The following is a 19,269-nucleotide window of genomic DNA, read 5'->3' on the forward strand; positions in this document are numbered from 1 at the left end:
CTAGGTTGCATCTGTTGAATGACTGCTGTCTTGTTTCTTGGGGTATGTGGTTCACTTGCACCCACCTGAGGAAAGGTGATCAGAGGGCAGAAACTTAATGTAGGGTTTCAAAACAGGGAGAAAAGGATAAGAGTCTGTGTAGCCATTGAAGAGCACTTTGGTAACCCAAAGCTAGAAAACTGAAGGTATGAAAAAAAAAAAAAGTGCATATTTCAAGTATATAAAGAACTATGATCATTTGACATAGGATTTAGGTCAATGGATAATTTAATATCTTATCATCATTTAAAGTAGAGTTTGGTTCTTGAAATAAATTATTCCAATATCACATTTTTTCCATACTAATTTATTTGTGAATTTAGATACAATTCATCAAATTTTGCAATTTATGTTTTTCTTCATTATTATAAAATTATTATAGCAAAGATAAAACAAAGTAAAGCATAACACTTTCAAGTTTATAGAAACAAAAGCGCCCTGTAATGTCAGAACTAGAACAGGAAGGTTTGAAGTTTAACACTTGGTAGAGATTTCACTTTTTGGAGGATAATTTTCTTCACAAGCCTTTAAAAAAATGTTGTTTAATTTTTATAAATTCTTAAGTGGATGTATTTAAAAAAATCAAGGGTTTAATGGAACATTTATTAAGTGCTTATATTGTTTGAATATTTTTTCCCAATCCTTTATTCAAAGTATTGAAAGCAAAACAAGGAATTGTGAAGTTTTAATTTCTTGTATAATCAGTATTCTCTGTGTTACTTCCTATCTTAATTTTTATATGAAATCTGAAAATTGCAACAGGTCTACAATCAAGGAGGTGAACATATATCTACTTTGAGAGACAGTATGCACTTTGCAGAGGTAGGTAATAATTCAAAGTTTGATTGCACATAATAAATAATACTACATTTTAAAGTTACAGCTGTAGCTTAGGGGTCTCTTGAGCTCAAAACTGAAACTAAGTTTGAAGTTGCTATCAATAATCTTAGAAATCTTAAATGCAAATAATGCAAATCCTGAGAACATCATAATTTCTATTGCTACAGCATAAACAAGAGGAAGATATTTGGTAAAACTGCATAACCAAGAGGTTTTTTTTTTTTTTTTTTTTTGTTTGTTTGTTTGTTTGTCATGTATACAGTGCTTAGTTTACCTGTGCTACAGAAGAAAACATTGGTGGCATTAAGATGCAGAGCAGTGAGGCTGATTTGTCAGTTGTACTGGTATGAAGGCATACCAACTAGGATTGGTATTTGTAGTACAGATGTCAGCAACATCTTTCGATGAAAATGTATAACTGTATAATCTGCCAGCACAGTCCCATGCTCATCTCCCTCCTGTAGTTTTAAAATGATCCAAGTTTTTCGAAAGGAGAGCAAAATTACACATTAAGGAAGTCAATAAGGCACAGCAATCTCAGTGCGCTAATAAAGCATGTTGAATACCTGATACTAAAAGCCTCTCTGGGTAAACAAACTACATTTACAGTAATTAAAGAATACCTTTACATGTTTTATTTATAATGAGTCAATAAAGTATATATTGCATAGAGAATACTTTGGAATCGTTCCGCTAAGCTGATATGACAAAATGCTGCCACTGACTTGTAAATGAAGTGCTCACTTAAAATCTCAGATGCTTCACTGAGTACAGAGAGAAGCGTGTCCCTTAATGGAGGCAATGGCATGCTTCAACTCATTAAGTAGTTTTGTGCTATTTTGGTAAGCCTTGAGATCCTTCGGAGCACATACACACTTGCACGTTTGCCTATTTTCTCTACAGCAGCAGTAAATCTGAAATTGGTCAGTGTTATATCAGCTGGGCAAGCAAACCTGTGGACTGGTATGAACAGGCTTCACTAAGAAACAGTAATGGCATATGGAGGCCATTGGGACTGACAAAGAAAAAATCTATGGGAAGGTCAGGGGGTTGATTTGGTAGGAAGGCTGCGTATTTTGTGCCAGCCACTGCTCAGGATGTTGTAATATTTGTAATAAATTATCTCCTTTCCCACCTCCTCCCTTTCTTGAATTATCTTTCTCTGTGGTGGCCACTGAAAAGACTGATGCCAGCTTTACTCTGTAGATGGCCACAATATAGCAGCATCCTGCTTTCCTGCTTTAGAGTGGCTCAGAGCCTTGGGCTATTTTTGTTTATTTTGCTGTATTACGTGTATGTCCAATTAATCTCCAGAAGGAATAACTATACGGGCAGGTCAAGATGAAGTGAGCAGAATACTGAAGGTCTGTCTCCGAAGTTGCTCTCTAATCACAGGTCTGCCACTGGCTTGTTATATGACTCCGGGCAAGTAATTCCATCTCTCTCTACCTCTCATTTTTCTCAGACCCTGCAACCTACATCTTTAGTCTGTAAGGTTTCCTGGGCAGCAGTTGCCTAGCATTATGTGTCTGCATGAGGGGAAAACATCCTGGACTTTCAGTGGTGCCTGAGAACAACAGTGATACAAATAAATAATTTTGGTTTCCTTCTCTCTACTTATCCTTCAAAAGGCTAATCATGTCCCCCTCTCCCAGGGTCTTTTGTACTCTTCTAACTCGTAGTGAAATGGAGACATAAGAGGTGGATGAGCTCACCTGCATTGCATTCAAATACTGGTGAAAAAGGGAGTATTGCTGCACCTATGCTGCAGTGGGGGACATTCAGCTGGCTGCCCTGATCTGCAGCTACTTTGTGGCCTGTTAGAGCTTGGACTGCATCATTCTTAGCTTTTAAACTTTTTTCATCTTCTTGCTGCTCCAGTGCCTCCACCTCTCCTCTAAATAAGCTTCTTGGCCTCCCTAGCATCATTCAGGCAAGAAATGTCATTAGATGTGGCTGAATGTGTTGACAGCTGAGAATTTTGGAGTTGGTCTTCAAAGGTGAGAAGAGTACAGTATAAGGCTTGGAAAGGAGAAGGACAGTAGATGTTTCCATCATTTCAGTGAGTCACTAAATGTGTGTCTTTTTTTTTTTTTTTTTTTTTTTTTTGCCTTGGCAGCACTAGGGAGCAATATGGCTCAGCAACAGCAGAAGGAAGCCTGAGTGGAGCAGCACCAAATTGCTAAGGAGCAGGTGAAGGGACAGAGGAGAAAAAAAAACAAAGGGGGGACATTACACTATGGATAAATGGACCAACAGAGAGAAAGGAGTCATAAACAGGAGATGTAAAAGCACCTAATCTCCACAGAGACGTGGTGCTTGTGTGCAACATTTTATTGCATGCAGTACAAAGGAAGCAGGGTTTCAATATCCATTTAATACAAATTTCTTTTCATCCTGTTTTCCTTTTTCTTGCAATAAGAATGAATTTCTGAATTGAATGATTCTACCTTTGTCATCCCTCCCAATTGCAGACCACTGAGCTAGATTACCTTTAGTCTTAGCAAAATCAAATTTATCCTGTTAAAATACTTCTGCCTCTTTAGGGGTTATGAGACCTTTTTTTTTTCCAGTGTTTTATATTTCATCATACCTGCCATAGTGGTAAAACCCTAGTATGTCTTCTCTGCTGTTCTGCATTGTACAGAATTATGGAGATCTTAGCAGTTCCTTTGCTTTCTTTATAACCCTAAGGTTTACTACCACACATCTTTCAGAAAAGCACCAATGACATCTACGTATTCCTAAGAACCTCATCCATAGCCTACCTAAGAACCTCATCCATTGCCTACCATTTTTCCAGTGGGCAGTGAATGAGACCCTGGATGTTAAAATATTGGAGCACATATTGGAGACTGCTCCGCTGAGTTATTGTTTTATTTTAAAAGGGCATGTTTAAAGCTAGGTTTAAAATCCTGTCACCTATTTATCTGTAGCTACCTGAGAGCATGAAGTTCCTTCTTACCTGTGTGGTAAAATTTTCCTGAAAATCCAAGGTTGAAGGTAAAATTTGCAACCTGAGTGCGCAGTAAATTTTGAGTCTCTAGTAAAGCCTGAAATAAATAAGAAATTAACATGCATTTAGAAAAATGAATATTATTTTTTTGTATGCCTCATTTTAAAAATTGTGTCCAGCTGAGAAGATACAACAAAGAAGATCTTATTAAATGTTTCACATTTTATTTTAGGGTCATTCTTATTTTTTCCCTCCTTTCCTTCCTTCCTTCCTTCCTTCCTTCCTTCCTTCCTTCCTTCCTTCCTTCCTTCCTTCCTTCCTTCCTTCCTTCCTTCCTTCCTTCCTTCCTTCCTTCCTTCCTTCCTTCCTTCCTTCCTTCCTTCCTTCCTTCCTTTGTTTAAGACTATTACAGTTAGCCTAATTTTCTGCATCAGAGTTTGATGATCTAGCAATTCTAGTAGTAGCATCTAAGTACTGAAGTACATGATGGTTTTATAACATGGACAAAGATACTACGTATTATTTGCAATGATCTATGGCAGGACTTGAATCCAGTCAATTGAGAGTCTGCAATATACTAAATCTCTAAGTCACACTTATTTCGGGTTATTAATAAAATGATAAAATGTGCTTAATCTACAGAGTAAAATCAGGAATACTGCCTGCCATCCAGATGTGGAGGCATTAGGATTTACTTACCTGCAGAAACTGTTTTGATTTTGTTTTGATTTTGTTTCATTGTTTGATTGTTTCTTAAGACCTAATTCAGGATTAAGTGTGAAACTCCAATTTTAACTTATGGTAGAAGTAACGTCCATTTTTCTCATGTCTGAAATTAAATCCCTGTTTATTTTTATTCTCTTCATGAAAAAGATAAGACTAGTTTAAACAAAACAGAGGAAAAGGTCTTCATCACCTACCCAGTTTTTCATGGACATATTTCCAACCAACAGAGAAGAAGATAGTGGTTCAGCCTGCATGAGCTATCCACCTCTATTGTTAGGTTGTCAGCTCTGAACTGCTTCTAAAGATAGTCCTTGCTGCTCAGATGTCTGCTTTGAATCACCAGCCCACATAATCTGGACGTGCTACATATGCAAGATGGATAGTGCATTTGTCTCCCTATTGGTTTTGCCAATGTTGAATGGGTTATAAGCTCTATTTTCATCAATTTTCCATGTCTCCATTATGTGGCTCTTGAGAACTTTTCCCATTATCTATTAATAACATTTCTATTGATTGAATGTTCATGTTCTTGCACAGTTCAAATACAAAGTGAACGAAGTGGCTTACACACAGTCCAAGTCCACCTAATATTTTCTTTCATTTGAAAAGATTACATTTCATATGTTCATTAGGAATTTCACTTAACAGTACAGGAAAATAGCACCATTTTTTTTTGCTCAACCTACTGGTATACGGCAAGAAAGAAAGGAAGAAATAAAAGAAAAAATTTAAAAAAAGGGAAAAGAAAAGAAAAAGCAAAAGACGGAAAGGGAGGAAAGAACAAATGAGTGACTTGTAACCAAAAGCATAGTCAGTCATATAGTTAGTCCACTGTAAATGGTGAATCAGTGGGTTAAGAGGCTGATCTGCAGATAGGTGGCCTATGCAATGTTAATCCGGACTAGAGCTAAACAAAACAGGTCTGTGGTGGCACAATGTCTCATATTTCCTTTTCACTGCAGCTACTGTCAGCATTTGTTGTAGGCCATTAATTTCCTAAATGTACTGACTACATGCTAATTACAATGTACACTTAAACACCATGCATGTTGGAATATTGGAATACAAGTCTCCTCAAAAGCTTCAGCTAAGAGTTCCCTTCTGTAATGGCATCATTTGGGTGCCAGGCAGCTCAGGAGTGTAATAAAAAAGATAGCCAGAAAGTGGCCTTCCTTGTTTGTTTGTTTGTTTGTTTAAATAGAAACATTTATTGGGTGTTAAGGAAGATGTAAAACAGTGTTTATCAGTGATAGCTGCATACCTTGCTAAAAGAAAGGATAAAGCAATCTAATAGCGGTAAGCTGTATGCTTGAGCATTGCATATTAAGATAGTGGTATGGTTTCCAGCTTGTATTGCCAGGTATTTAATAAATTGATTATTTCACTCCTGTGACAATTTCACATGTCACTCTATCTGCATGCTACATAACAACTAAATAGTCACCAAAACATAAAACCTTGGACATTTACAACACCGCTAGTTAAAACATTGAGGAAAATCCCCAGCTGATAAAAACTGGCAATAAACTGACAACATTAAGGTCATAAGCATAGAATCTGAGTCATTATATTTTCGAACATAATTTTCCAAGCTACAAAGAGCATTTTATATATGTTGAGAAAGACTGATGGGCTGAGCAAAATCAATTCAATTTTCCTTTGAAGAAAGATCACCTTGAGAAATTATTATCGCTTAACATATAGTACAAGAAAGTATGTGAAACAAACATCATATCACTTTATTTTTTCTCTCCGATTTCCCTCACACTCATGTCTCAATAAGATCACAAAACTGGAAGACAGGCAGAAGCCTTCCATCCCAGTGAGGTCTCATTAAAAACACAGAGTTAGGATTAAGATGTAAATCCTGTAACCTGCAGTGTGTCAAGCATTTTTGTCTGTCTAAAGGGCAAACCTGTCATTCAGACTGGATTTGGCTTGCTCCTGAAGTCTTGGTTTTATTGCAATTTCCATATACGCATATCAATTTAGATGATATGTGGCTAAACTTCATTTTCATGACCTCACCCCTGTTTAATTCTAAGAAGATATTGTCAGCTGAGTCCAAACATTTTGTCACTGCTTGCCTGTCTGTATAGAAGGGGAGATTTCTTCCATATCCTTAATATCAAAACCAGTACCCATTTAGGTAATTAGGGTCTATCATGCCTATTTTAATTAATATATATTTTCAAGCAATATTGCTAATTACTCACACACTACTCTCACTGGTAATTCTAGAGTAAATAATGAGAACTTTGTCTCCTGCAGGTACAGACCTTAACAGCACACAGCATAGAAAAGTACTGTGGCTGGAAAAGAGCAGACAAGTTTCTTTCATCAGCCTTCTTGCACATTCATAGGTCGTTTGTTTGTCTGCTTGTTTGCCTGTTTGTTTGTAATGCTGAAGCAAGGATAGCTGTTGCGTGGGCAGGAACAGCGTCTCTGGGGTTCCTGGATGGTGCCGCCTGGAGGATCTGTGTGTCCCTGCCATCCGGTGCTAGAAACCTTTCCGGGACTCGAGATGCAGAGGGTATTTATTGTATTCTAAATGCATTACAGAAGGGTTTTGCAGGATGAAGAAGGATTATTGAATTTTAACAGCTGGAAATCACACTGAAGACCAGGTGTGAATACAGCTATTCACACTGTCTTGCCACCCCGGCTCCCCTTGGCAGCCCTCCTTCCCCAGAGGCTCACCCATCCCCATCCCTGTCCCCTCATGTGGTGATCCTGGGACTCAGACAATTTTTTGGGGGGGGAGAAGAGAGGAAAGTGGGAGAAAAAGCATGACAAATCTTGTAGAGAAGATTTTGCCTGGATATTTCCACTTCCCACAGCATTTAATTCTTATCTGCCAATATACATTTTTTCCTCAGAGTCAGTGGGATTATTCCCTCTGCTCCAAGTACTGCGGTTTAAGAGTTGTAAGTAGAGGATGGCTATTCGCTTGTGAAAATGCAATTAGCATTTTGCCATTGAATGCATAGAGTTGCATTAAATCAATAGCTGTAACTCAACATTGCTGTTTTGTTGAACAGTTAAATTAACCATGGTAAATAATTACCATTTCCCAAGAAAAGAACCACGGAGCACGTTTGCACATGGACAAGGTGGCATGTCTCAGTCCCAGGTTAAGCAAATAGTCTTTTTTGTTTGTTTGTTTGTTTGTTTGTTTTTGTTTTGTTTTTCTTAAGTATTCCAAGTTATTCTTTCAAATACAAAAACTTCATTGCCAGGAATCTCTCCAAACTTGTGGCTTCATTTTATTAATTGATTCTTTGTTTTGTCAATAAGGCTTCTCTCTGTGACATCTACAAGATACAGTTTCTTCTTTATATTGCATTTACATTCAGCAGTATCTTGCATTAATCCATATAATTACCTTTTGTAGTTTTGAAGTTGTCGTGTCTTTATTCTTCATAATTGGTGCATCTATTAAGCAGAAGTGATATTTTCCTGCTATGTCCTTGTTAATTATAACTCTATCCTTCATTTACATAATAAACTTTTTGGGGCGATTTCTGCAGTAACATTTCATGGCTAATAGGAAGCAATTTGCTTTCCTTTATTAAGTACATTAAAACTTCATGCCCCAGACATCATTGACTGTAAACATTTGATTCTGCTCAAATTTAATGCACCAAGGCATTTTGCTCTGCCATATTAGGTTTATTTATGTGCTATGTTCTGGATTGTTAGCTGCTAATGAGACTTCAGTTCTTATTGCTCTAAGGCCTGAACACTAACCTCATTTTAATGAGTTCATTATTTGCTGCCTTCTGAATGGAAGACAACAAATTTTCCTTTTAATTAAAGGTCAAAACACCTCTGGCTAAGGAAAGTGAAGAGGTTATCAAATCCTTAGAGAAGGCAAAAGAATGACTTTTTCTGATTTTGATGCCAAGCATGGGCAGGCCAGGCTGAGGTAGAAGGTGTTTCTCGGGGGACCAAAACTCCAAATCTAACTAAGCATGGTAGCAAGTGTTCCCAAGACATGGTTAAAAAAAAAAAAAAAAGTCATCCAAAGTAATTACAGAGGCTTTACTCAACCCAAAGATCTGTGGATCAATACTACTGCGAGAACATGAGCCCTTGTTGCATGTGTGATGATTTATAGGGTGCAGAGGACAGATGCCATATTAATTGAGCCAACAAAATCTAATCTCATACATCTTATTGGGGAAAAGTGATGCAAATGTGGTCAGTGCTGGGGGCTGTTTATAGTGAGGCAGATACATGCAACTCTGCATATGTGTGTGCATATGCAGGTAAAGGGATAGGTAAACCCCTTCTTGGAAAATACAGGGTGGGAATTTTAGTGAAAACAAATAATGGATTAATTAAAGGAATTAAGATGCAGCCCTTAACCTTTGTCTAGCATTTTATACCCAGTCACAGGTGCATCTCTTGTTTGTGAGGTTGCTCACCCCACAGCTAGTGGTGTTAGGGATATGAAGAGCATTTGTTAAGGAAGGAACTACTGTCTGTGTGAACAGCTGGTGAAAACCTAAAATTTGTTTTTGGAGGAAAAGCCTAACATTTTGTGAAACAGACATTGTTTAGGATGAAACCTAAAATAATCAAAATGTCCTTATATCAACTCTAAACATATTTTCCACAAAAATGAACCAAATTTCCTTACTTTTGGAGATGTTTCAGGGTCCCTCCCAGAAATTGCTGAAGGAATCTGAGAACGTCAGGAGACGTGGAGGATGGGTCCAAGATTTGCATTACCCCACTGGGTAATAGGAAGCCCAACATATCATTCAGGGTCCTGGGCATGCAAGTGGCCTTCCAGAGACAGTATAATGAATGTGATTTTTTTAAACGAGCGAAACTCAAGATCTTAGAAACTGGAGTTCCCACTTCTATGGCAGAGATCTCTGTGGTCAGGGTCCCCATCCTGTGGGGTGCTCCACTAACTTGAGCTGTGGGGGAGTCTAATCCCAAATTACTACAAAGCCTTTCCACAGTGGATGAAAAAGGATGTAGTACTTCCCACAGTTTGGAGGGAGATCAAGTGAAGGAGGGGGAGTTAGGTGTTTCTGCTTTTCAATGTATCTATAATTTGCTGTCATCCTAAATTTTTTCTTTTCCCCAGAACCATTCTGGGAAGCACTTCTGATGCAGAAGGATGTGCTGGTGGCAGGCATCCCAGGACTACACGGCCAAGGTTGCTCTGCCCCATCGCCATATGAAGGATATGACTGAGAATCTTGTCAAAAACGGGCTAACTTTCCATTACTCAAAGTCATTATTCATTTGGGAATGGAATCTAGTGCTGGGTAGTAGTGCCACTGCTGCAGCTTTTTCTCTCTTTTGTGTGTGTGGGCATAAACTATATATATGCTGCCTATATATACATTATTATTTATTTGTATATACTGCAGATACAAAATATATGCAAATATGTAAGTGTAGATATGTTAGAGTAAATCTTCCTACGTATGCTGTTTATATACACTGCTTAGTAATAGTGTTTTTGTCTGGGACAGATTGCCCAGAGAGGCTGGGAAATTTCTGTACTTTGAGATACAAAAATCAGGCATGGACAAGACCCTGCATGGACTGATCTATCTTTCAAGTTACCTCTGCTTTGAGCAGGAGTTTAGAATAAATCACCTCCATAAATTGCTTCCGTCCCAAATTATTTTAAGATTCAATGAAGCTTTCCCCTGTATTTTTCACTTCAAGACAGTTTTCTAAAGGTTCTTTGGTAGCTACTTGTTATTAATACCAAGAAGTCTTTTAATGCATTTATACATTTTTGTTCCTAACATCTGTCTTTAATGTTTTTGCAGTTATACAGCTCTGAGGTTCATTCCCAAGCTGTTCTGTGCAGCAATTTGCTGGTGGTCTGTGGAAAGTTGAAGGACTACAAAGTAGTAGTTTTGCTTTCCAGCTGTAGATGTGTAGGAAAAAAAAAAAAAAAAAAAAAAAAAAGAAAGAAAGAATGAAAGAAAGCAAGGCAGTATTTCTTTCCACTGGAAGCAGATGTTCTCAGGATGGATGTTTGATTGCCTCTTCCTGCTCATTTCCTCCCTGAAATCTATGCTAAGAAAACATCTGACAGTGCCTGAGGTAGTCTTGGCAATCTTCAAAGTCAATACAATCTTCATAGCACTACTATGAAATTGTAAATCCCAGTAACCATCATAAGGCTAGTGGAAGTAGCTAGTCACTATTTTTCTGATATAAAAACTGAATTTAAAAGAGGTGATGAGCAGCCTAACTTCACTGACTAACTAACTGCACTGTCAGTGCAAGAGCAGGATTCTGGGTTCTCCAGTTTTATCTTTTTGGTTTGGAGCACAAATTTCTGCTGTAAAGGGGACAATCTAATCAGCTGTACATGTATCTGCGCTTATTAAAACACAACACAGTGATGAATTTATAATCTCAGTAAAGTGTTCATTGATTTCTGTTTGCTGCGGATTTCAGCCCACTTCACAAGTTTTTAACAGAATTTTAATAGAAAATTCATTAATGCTATAGTGTAGAGATTATAAAGAATTTACATTATTGACTTGTCAGATCTTAAAAGGAGTATACGGGTTAAACTTAGTCAAATCCTTAATGGGATTTTAAAATCACTCGTACTATTTACCCCGTGCCAAAACTGATTTGAACAGATGTTAACCAGGCCTGGATCAATGGGCAACTCTTAACCCTCACAGACTTTCTTTCCTTTCCTTTTTCCTCACAGACTTACTTTTCTGACATTTTTTATATAATGTGACATACAAATGATGTAATTCCAAGTGCCTGCTGAAGACCCTCACCACTCCTAACAAGGTGACCCAAGCTTCAGCCATTGCCCTGTGTTAGTGAGATGGGACTTCTTCTTTTTCATATTTATTTCTGTGAAGTACTATGCTAATCTATAGTGCTATATAAATAATTAATAGGAAGGGCTCTGATGATGCTGAACACAGCCGGCTCTATCTGCAGATCTATTTTTTATTACAGAGCTATTACTTGCGTCTGTTCAGCATTTCCCTTGAATAGCTGTCTTAGTGTGAGGTCCAGGAGGGTATGTGGGTTTATCTGAAGCAAGAAAAAAAGTCATGTTTTGCACTTATATGTAATATGTTTATTGCAAACAAAAGAATTTATTTTTTCTTTTTGAGTGCAATGTCCAATTTGTCTGATCTGCTTCTGCTACTATTTAATTACTCTGTCCCAAAGTCAAAAAACAATCAGGAGTCTAATTGCATTTCATTCAGCACAGAGGACTGCATCTGTTCCAGTAAAGGTTCAGCTAGTTTCAGCTGAATGAGATGAATGGGGTGATATTGCACCAAATTTACCAGCTACTTATGGCTATCTGCCTAATAACATTGCTTGAGAATTCAGAAAGCAGCTTTTTGTTAGGTGCTCTAGGAGCAATGATGCCATGGAAGTGTGAATTCAAAATGAAGAGCATTAGTGAAAAGTAGGGTTTATTTTAACCAGGACCATATTGGTGAGTTAATGTAGTTCCTTCCAGCTCTCCAGCAGGACCTGGGTGAGGAAGATCGAAGGGATTAGGCATGGAGACCAGATGCAGGTGCTGTAGCAGCATGGCTGCAGTCATTACCTATAGGACAGTGATTACTGTCCTATATCAGTGTTATCTGCAGAAAAGATTTACAGACTATTTGGGAAATCACTGAGGGTCTCTAATATAAGTCATTACTGATGCTGAAGGATTTTTTAGCAATACTAACCAGGTCTGCTGACAAATCTTAGAAGGAGAAAATCCAGCCTGTGCCCAAATCAAGAGTGGGTATTCCCTGTGGTTATAGGGATGGGGCAGCCTCCTGGCACTAGCCCTGCTGCAGACAAAGATCCCTCCTTGCAGGTTGCATGCAATAGCCTGTGGCACTTCCAGCTGTGCAGCAGAAGGCTTGACAGTTTATTTCTTATCAGTTCTACTTTTTCAAAAGCTTAAGCATTTTCAGCAAAATAAATCTCTTGGAGGAAGGCTGTTCAGTCTTGGAATCAGGAGAAGGTAATCTGCCAGCTATAGATGAAGGAGTTTTGACGCAGTTTCTAAAACAAACAGCACGATAGGAATGCTTACTTTAATTTGTAACTCTCCTGTCCTCTCCCAGGCCACCTGCCCATTAAAAGGAAAACTGTGGTAGGTATTTCTGAACAGCCAGGTACAATTGTCTTGCTAGGGAATGGTCCTTCTGCTGTGTTTGTAATGTGACAGCAATATCAACACTAGCAACATTGCAACTGCTTGTTTATCATTTGAACGAGAATTTAATGGCTGTAGCAATAGTTTTTTGTTTGTTTGTTTTTCTGGAAAAAAATGGTGAATCTGTGTGACATCCATCAACATTTCCTCTTCCTGTTGATGCAGGCCACACCATAAAATACACCTAAATGACAGCTTTCACTATTATAATTCTTTTTTTAATCTGTTCAGCTGCAATAGTGTGGTTGTCCCCAAGCAAAGTCAGTAAAGGCAGCCCTTTGATGAGATGCAGTAGTCAGAAGAAAAGGCTGAGCGTGCGGCTTTCTTTGCTGGTTCCATTTCCCTCGGACATAAGGGTCTGCATGTCTTGTGGATGGATCTATCATATAGCTTTGATTGATCACCAAAAAAAAAAAATTAAATATTGAACGGGAAACCATCTCAAAGCTTTAAGGGGACAACGTCAAAATTAAAATAGTATGTTGATAAAATATTCATGTTCAGTGATCTGTACTGCAGCAAACTGTATTGGTGTCAGTCATTGTGCTGCACGTCACTAACAGTAAAACACGGAGACTGTTATTTACAATTTCATCTCAAGTAACGCTTAGGCCATGCCAAAAAAAGCCAAACAAAACAAAACAGCAACAACAAAAAATAAAGTCTCCCCATCTTTGTCACAGTACAAATGCATAATTATGGCTAAGTAACATTAACAGCTACATTTACTTTTAATGGTATGTGTTAGCTTTAACTTGTTTCTTGGTTGTTCAGAATTGCTTATTTATTTAAAAAATAAAAATAAAAAAAGCGAAACACACACACACAAAAAAAAAAAAAACACAACAAAAACCACCACAAATAACAACAACTTGTTGGTGGGCACTTGGTTTTAAAATATTTAAGAGCTGGAATAATGGAGGCCACCTTATTTATCTTCTTTAATTTATGGATTTGGATGTACTGAGGTTTAATCAGAGTGGTTTTTTGCTCCTTTACTGCCATTGGAAATCATTTTCTGGGGTAACCTTGTCACAAAAATAAAAATTCCTTCAAATTCTCATCACAGACATTTATCTCTAAATTCTGAACTCCCACTCCTATCTCAAATTTATACTTTAAATTTACTGCTTAAAACCAAAGTGATGTAGATGCTTTGTGGTGGAATTATTATTATTTTTTTAACACACATTCCATCATAAAAGAGATTGGAACAGAGGTGATATATTCAAAATTTAGGTCTGTCCTTCAGTTTTCAGAATGGGTGTGTTTGTGTTATGATGGATATAATCAGTGGCTTCCAAGTGGGTGCCTCCATATGTTTAAATCAAGGCTTCTGAAACTTTCTGTCTGGGGCGGGTAACAAGGAAACTACAGCAGCTACTAAATTTTTCTGTTCCTGTTCCTGCTGTCAGTGGTAAAAAATGGCAATGTCCAAAATATCCAAATGTAGAAGGACAGAGCAGAATCATGGCTCTCTTGGGCACCTTTTGTCTGTGACAAGATATTTATAAAATCATATTCTCAGCATACAGAACTTTTCGATTTCATTGCTTTTCTCATCATTTGTTGCTGTTTTTCCTATAACCTCTTCTGAAATAGGTAACTGGAATCTTAAATTGTCCACTTGCTCCTGCTGTCCTTTCACATTGCTTCTAGCAACTATACACCAGCTGTGTCTCTCATTTCCTATATTTTCCCCTTTACAAGCCTTTCCATTGCCACCCCACTCTGTAAAAATCAGAAACCAGGAAGTCTAAATCAATAGGATACTGATGAGCACCAACTTCAGCACAGAGTGGCTGCCGGGCAGGCACAGCACTTTTGCCAGCAGCTACAAACGCCCAAGTCCCTGTGGACTCCATAAACACAGAGCTGGTCCCAGAAGCTTTGCAGATAGGTGGGAGCAAGACTGTAGATGGCAGTCATTGTCCCTTCCCAATCTAGCCTTGCCCATCTGTTTCACTGTGCTGTTCTTGGGGAGAGGAAGATGGAACCTGAACAGGTAGAAGTCATACTTGCTTGTACTGTAAGTAAGACCATATCTTTCTGCAAAGTGATAATATTGTTTTCTTGTATTCCTTTTGGGCAAAGTAAATAATGCCTTAAAATTGGGGAAGTGGTATCTAAACATTTTGCAATATTTCTTGACAGAGATACAAGTGAAATCCTTGTACCACACAGCCGCCTTTGCATTTTCTTCCAACGATCTAGTAAAGCTTCTATTTTAAGGAAACCCCATATTAGAGTTAATCAACATGATAGTTTTATAGGTCCCCTTTTATCTTCATTTGTTTGGAATTAAACATCTGGATGCAGTATGTAGAAAGTGTAACTGTGCTAGAACTGGATTCCCTGCAATGGAGTAGGCTCACATAAATCTGGGTCAATGCCACATTTTCTTTGTTCTCTAACAAAAAGAAGGCTCACTAGGAAATTTCTCTCAACCAGCCTTCCTTGGCAGGGCTGTGGAGACTTCTGTGCTTTCATTGGTCATTCTGAAAAGTGCAGTTCACAAAATCTTGACAGGCAAGGATGTGCTTTAATAATCACAAGGATTAAGTGTTGCTTCTTAATACTTCTGAGATGTTTCCTACTTCTCTAGCAGAGCTTAACTTTTTTGACCCTTCTGCCTTCTTCATGATGCTATCTTGCATTATCAAGGGAGCTCACTTCAGTGTTTGATTGTGTTTCTTAACAGGAACTGAAAGTTTCTGTAAAATGGAAAGGGAATTGCATGGCAAATGTTTTTGCTTTAAACCACACTCATTTGTTTAACCAGAGGTCAGACTGTTGCTGCCCCCTGCATGTCCTACAGGTTTCAAACTTAGAGTAGAGGGAAATGAAGCCTGTTTTGTCTTTGAAGATGGCTTCAAAACCCCTCCAATCCATAAAATCCTCCAGCTTAACATTGCTTTATTATCTTTCCCAGCACTTGAAGGCAGCGCAGTAGGTTGTCCAGCGAAGGAAGCTGAAAGATTCAATGCAAAATGGCAATGCCCATGGTAAGTTTGCTAATCTTCTTTTTTTCCTCTCACATTCTGGTAATGTTGTTATTATACTCACTTCTCTCAAATGGTTACATCAAAGGGCAACATGTTCTCCAATAAAATCAAGCCAGATCATCAAGTGAGGCTGACAAATTTGAAATGAGCCATTTCAGAGGTTCCAGTAGGTTACTTCATCGTAAAAGCAAGTAATTTTAGGTAAAATGGAGAACAAATCTCTATAAACTAATAGCCAGAGGAAATGCATCAGGTCATAGATGTACAGTTAAAGAGTATTATCATGCCATTTCAAAAAGGAGAAGAATCGTACCCAGAGCAAAAACTCAAGTACTGCCCTTTTTCAGATCAGACTTGATTGGAGATTTGGAAAAAAGCCTTCTTTTATTGAGAAATTCAAGTGGTATCAGGTAATTGTCTCAGAGTACGAAGAATTTTCCTAGCACTTCTAGTGACCCCTGAGGAAGAAATCTTCTGCTAACAGCAAGCCTTTCCTTCTGGCTGCAAAGCCAAAGGCAGATCCAGGGCCGGCAGACAGGTCCAGGTTTCCGGTGTTTTTTGCAGATGAAGTTGGATACCCAAACTCGTTGGTGAGATCCTATGCCCTGTGATATTTAGGATGTCACACCAAATTATCCCAGCAGCCCTCCTGGCCTTCCCAGTTTAACCTCATGTAGGTGCTCGTGGCAAGCTGGCCCATCCCAAGCCTCCTGACCTAGGGAGAGATCCCATCTGGCTTATGGGGCCCTGGAGGTGACCCTAAGCAAAGGCAGTGGCTGTTGGTGGGAGGTCTGGCAGGGAATTTCAGCCACCTGAGAGCAGAGGAAGATTTGGATGAATTTCCTTGTGTCTGATGGAGCTCATCCCTTTCTAGGTACTGCTAAATCATTCTTGACAGGGATGACTTATCCCCAGGGCTCCTAAATCTGCTTCTGACAAGCAACCTTTTTTGCTGTTGGAATGCATTGGATTTCCCCAAGCATTGTGCATCTTTGAAATATTTCCTGTTAGAAAGGTATGCTTGTTCTCTGTTTGAGCTCTTCAGTCCTTGCTTTGCTAAATTACACAGGAAGAATAGTGTGCTATGCTGTAAGTACACAAAGTGAATTATTTGGAAGGAAGAGCAAACATTTCTAGCAAGCATGTTTTAATCAGAGGTTGTTTATTGATGTCTTTTACTATATGTTTTCTTGGCTGTGGGAAGAGGTCTATATTTGAATTGGAAAACAATTTTGAAATTTCTTATTGTTTTCCCCAACTTTTAATTTATGAGGGAACTTATTCCCATGTTATATATATCCTTCCACAGGTCATAATTTTTGGTGAAAGATTTAGACCTTACACTAGAAGGAGAGTATGTCTTTCAAGCATAGTAATGTCTGATGACAATAATATAGGGAACATGTCTGTTGCCAGAGTTTGTTATCCTTTCATAAGTCTCACTATATATATATATATATATATATTTTTTTTTTTTTTTATATGTATATATATATATATATATTTCCACATAAGTGAGAACATCAGCTGTCAGTCTTCATGGTGAATAAGTTTCTAACACTTAGGAACAGTGAAGAAAGCTCACCAGAATATTAAATACTTGCATAGTAAGTATTATTTCAGAAAACAAAAAATACACAGAAAGGACAGGGTTTTTGTTTGTTTGTTTGTCTTTTGTTTAAAAATATTCCTATTTCAAAGCCATTCTCAAGCACTTAGGTGGTAGGATGAAAGTGGCATTACTGAGCCAGTTACCTTTTAAATCTTGTTGCTTTTAATCTTAGTTATTATAGGTAGCACTTTTCTCTCTAAATATTCCCATTGAAAACCGTGTAGCTACTTGCAGCGTAAAATATGAATCCATGCAACTTAGGTTCATTAAACTGAGAAAAATATGTTCAGTAAAGTATATACCTTTTAATTATAGGTGTTAACACTAAATTTCCACTCATTTCTGGAGAGGTTCTATTACTCTCCCAGCTGTGGGGGAGTGCCATAATTTTATTTTATATGGGAATAGCTGCTTAAAAATCATAAATACTGGATTGTTCTGATAGGTTTCATTTGGCTAATGCTCTGCTACCCAAATGGGATTGTTTGACAAAGTGTACTTTCAACTACTGAAACAATTTACAACTGTGAGATGACAAATAGCTAAAAGATAGGTGGTATTTTTCCATTATGTAATATCTTCCTTATTCTAAGCTCTTCTATGGGCTCTACACTCCCTCTTCTTTGCCCCCTTTCTCCTCTCCTGGTGCTTAACATGACAAAGCTTTTTGAGGCCATAGGTCCAGCAAACAGTCAGTGAAATCAGTAAAACCAGAATATATCTATGTAAGGAGTATTGGCTGTGTTGTCATCAGCTTAATGGCAGAAAAGTATTAGAAGATTGGTTTTAATTTAATTAGAAGGCTGACACTTTTCTAGCCTTTTTGTGTGCATTTGTGTCCTTATATATCATGGTGAACTGTAGCTTTTTCACTTTTACAAGCTTGACACTGGCATTGCACAGAATATTGTCCAATACAACAGTAGAGGAAAGAAAGGACAAGTAGTTATGAAAGTACATGATTCAGCCAAAATTTTCCCCCAACACATTTATCCACTTAAATGGTTTCAAGTGATTTTACTCCAGCCTGCTGACCACTAAAAGGGTGTTCAACCAGCACTGCACTGTCCTCTTGTACCCTTATGTCAACAGATTGATTTTTTATTGACTTTAAAGAATGCCCTCTGCAACATACAGGGGGTTGTTGGCTGTGCCCACTCCCCGCAACATAAACCATAACAGTAACAGTAAAACAGTAATAAACTCCCCTTTCTAAAGACAGTTTCTTTTTTCCCTATGGCTTACTGTGCTATAATATCAACTACCAACACACAAGGGAGCAGAAGGGAATTTCCTCTTAGCCTTTAAGAAATCTCGGAAGAAGAGAAAAAGGGTAGCTTGCATGTAGGTAATTTTACAACCTCGTCTCAACCAAGATCTCTGGAAATTTCTAAACTTCCCTCCAGCATCTTATTACATTTGTGAAGTCAATGTGTGTATCGTTGACTCAAAATGCTGCCTTATATTAGGTAAACAAATCACAACGTGTCACTAGTCCAAGGCTTTGCCTCTTATTGCTCAGCTTAGAAATGGACCTGCTGCCTGAAGGTGGGGAGTAAAGCCCCTCCAGTCTTTAACAGACTGGCTCAGTAACAGCCTACCTCATGATATTTACAACAGTGATGGGTAGCTTTTATTTCCTGATAATGTACTGGCACCATGTTCCTAGTTAGAAGAGAAATAATAGTGAAAGCATATGGGAAACCTTATTCCCTTTCCTAATAACAAATACAGTGGAATTGCACTTTATAATACCACAGCCATATTTGTTTATGATACACATAAATCTTGGGCTATGTTACTAGGAAGACACATGCAGAGCTTTTATATTAAAGAATTCATATTCTGAGGGTAAACCCATTTTTTGAAAAAAGAAATCTGCTTTTATTATTAACCATGT

The 19,269-nt window shown here is 38.0% G+C and overlaps 1 protein-coding gene across 5 annotated transcripts in view; it reads right to left on the reverse strand.

Moving 5' to 3' along the window:
- NDST4 (N-deacetylase and N-sulfotransferase 4) overlaps nt 1-19,269 on the reverse strand; it is a 107,277-nt gene that overhangs the window by 57,087 nt on the left and 30,921 nt on the right. For all 5 annotated transcript variants that reach the window (XM_084517931.1, XM_084517928.1, XM_084517930.1 and 2 more), the window contains exon 3: nt 3,845-3,932. In XM_084517931.1, coding sequence (XP_084374057.1) covers nt 3,845-3,932 — 88 coding nt within the window. The remainder of the gene's footprint in view (nt 1-3,844; nt 3,933-19,269) is intronic.

The sequence above is a fragment of the Aythya ferina genome (genome assembly GCF_964211825.1).
Source record: "Aythya ferina genome assembly, chromosome: 4".
In the NCBI taxonomy this organism is placed as follows: domain Eukaryota; kingdom Metazoa; phylum Chordata; class Aves; order Anseriformes; family Anatidae; genus Aythya; species Aythya ferina.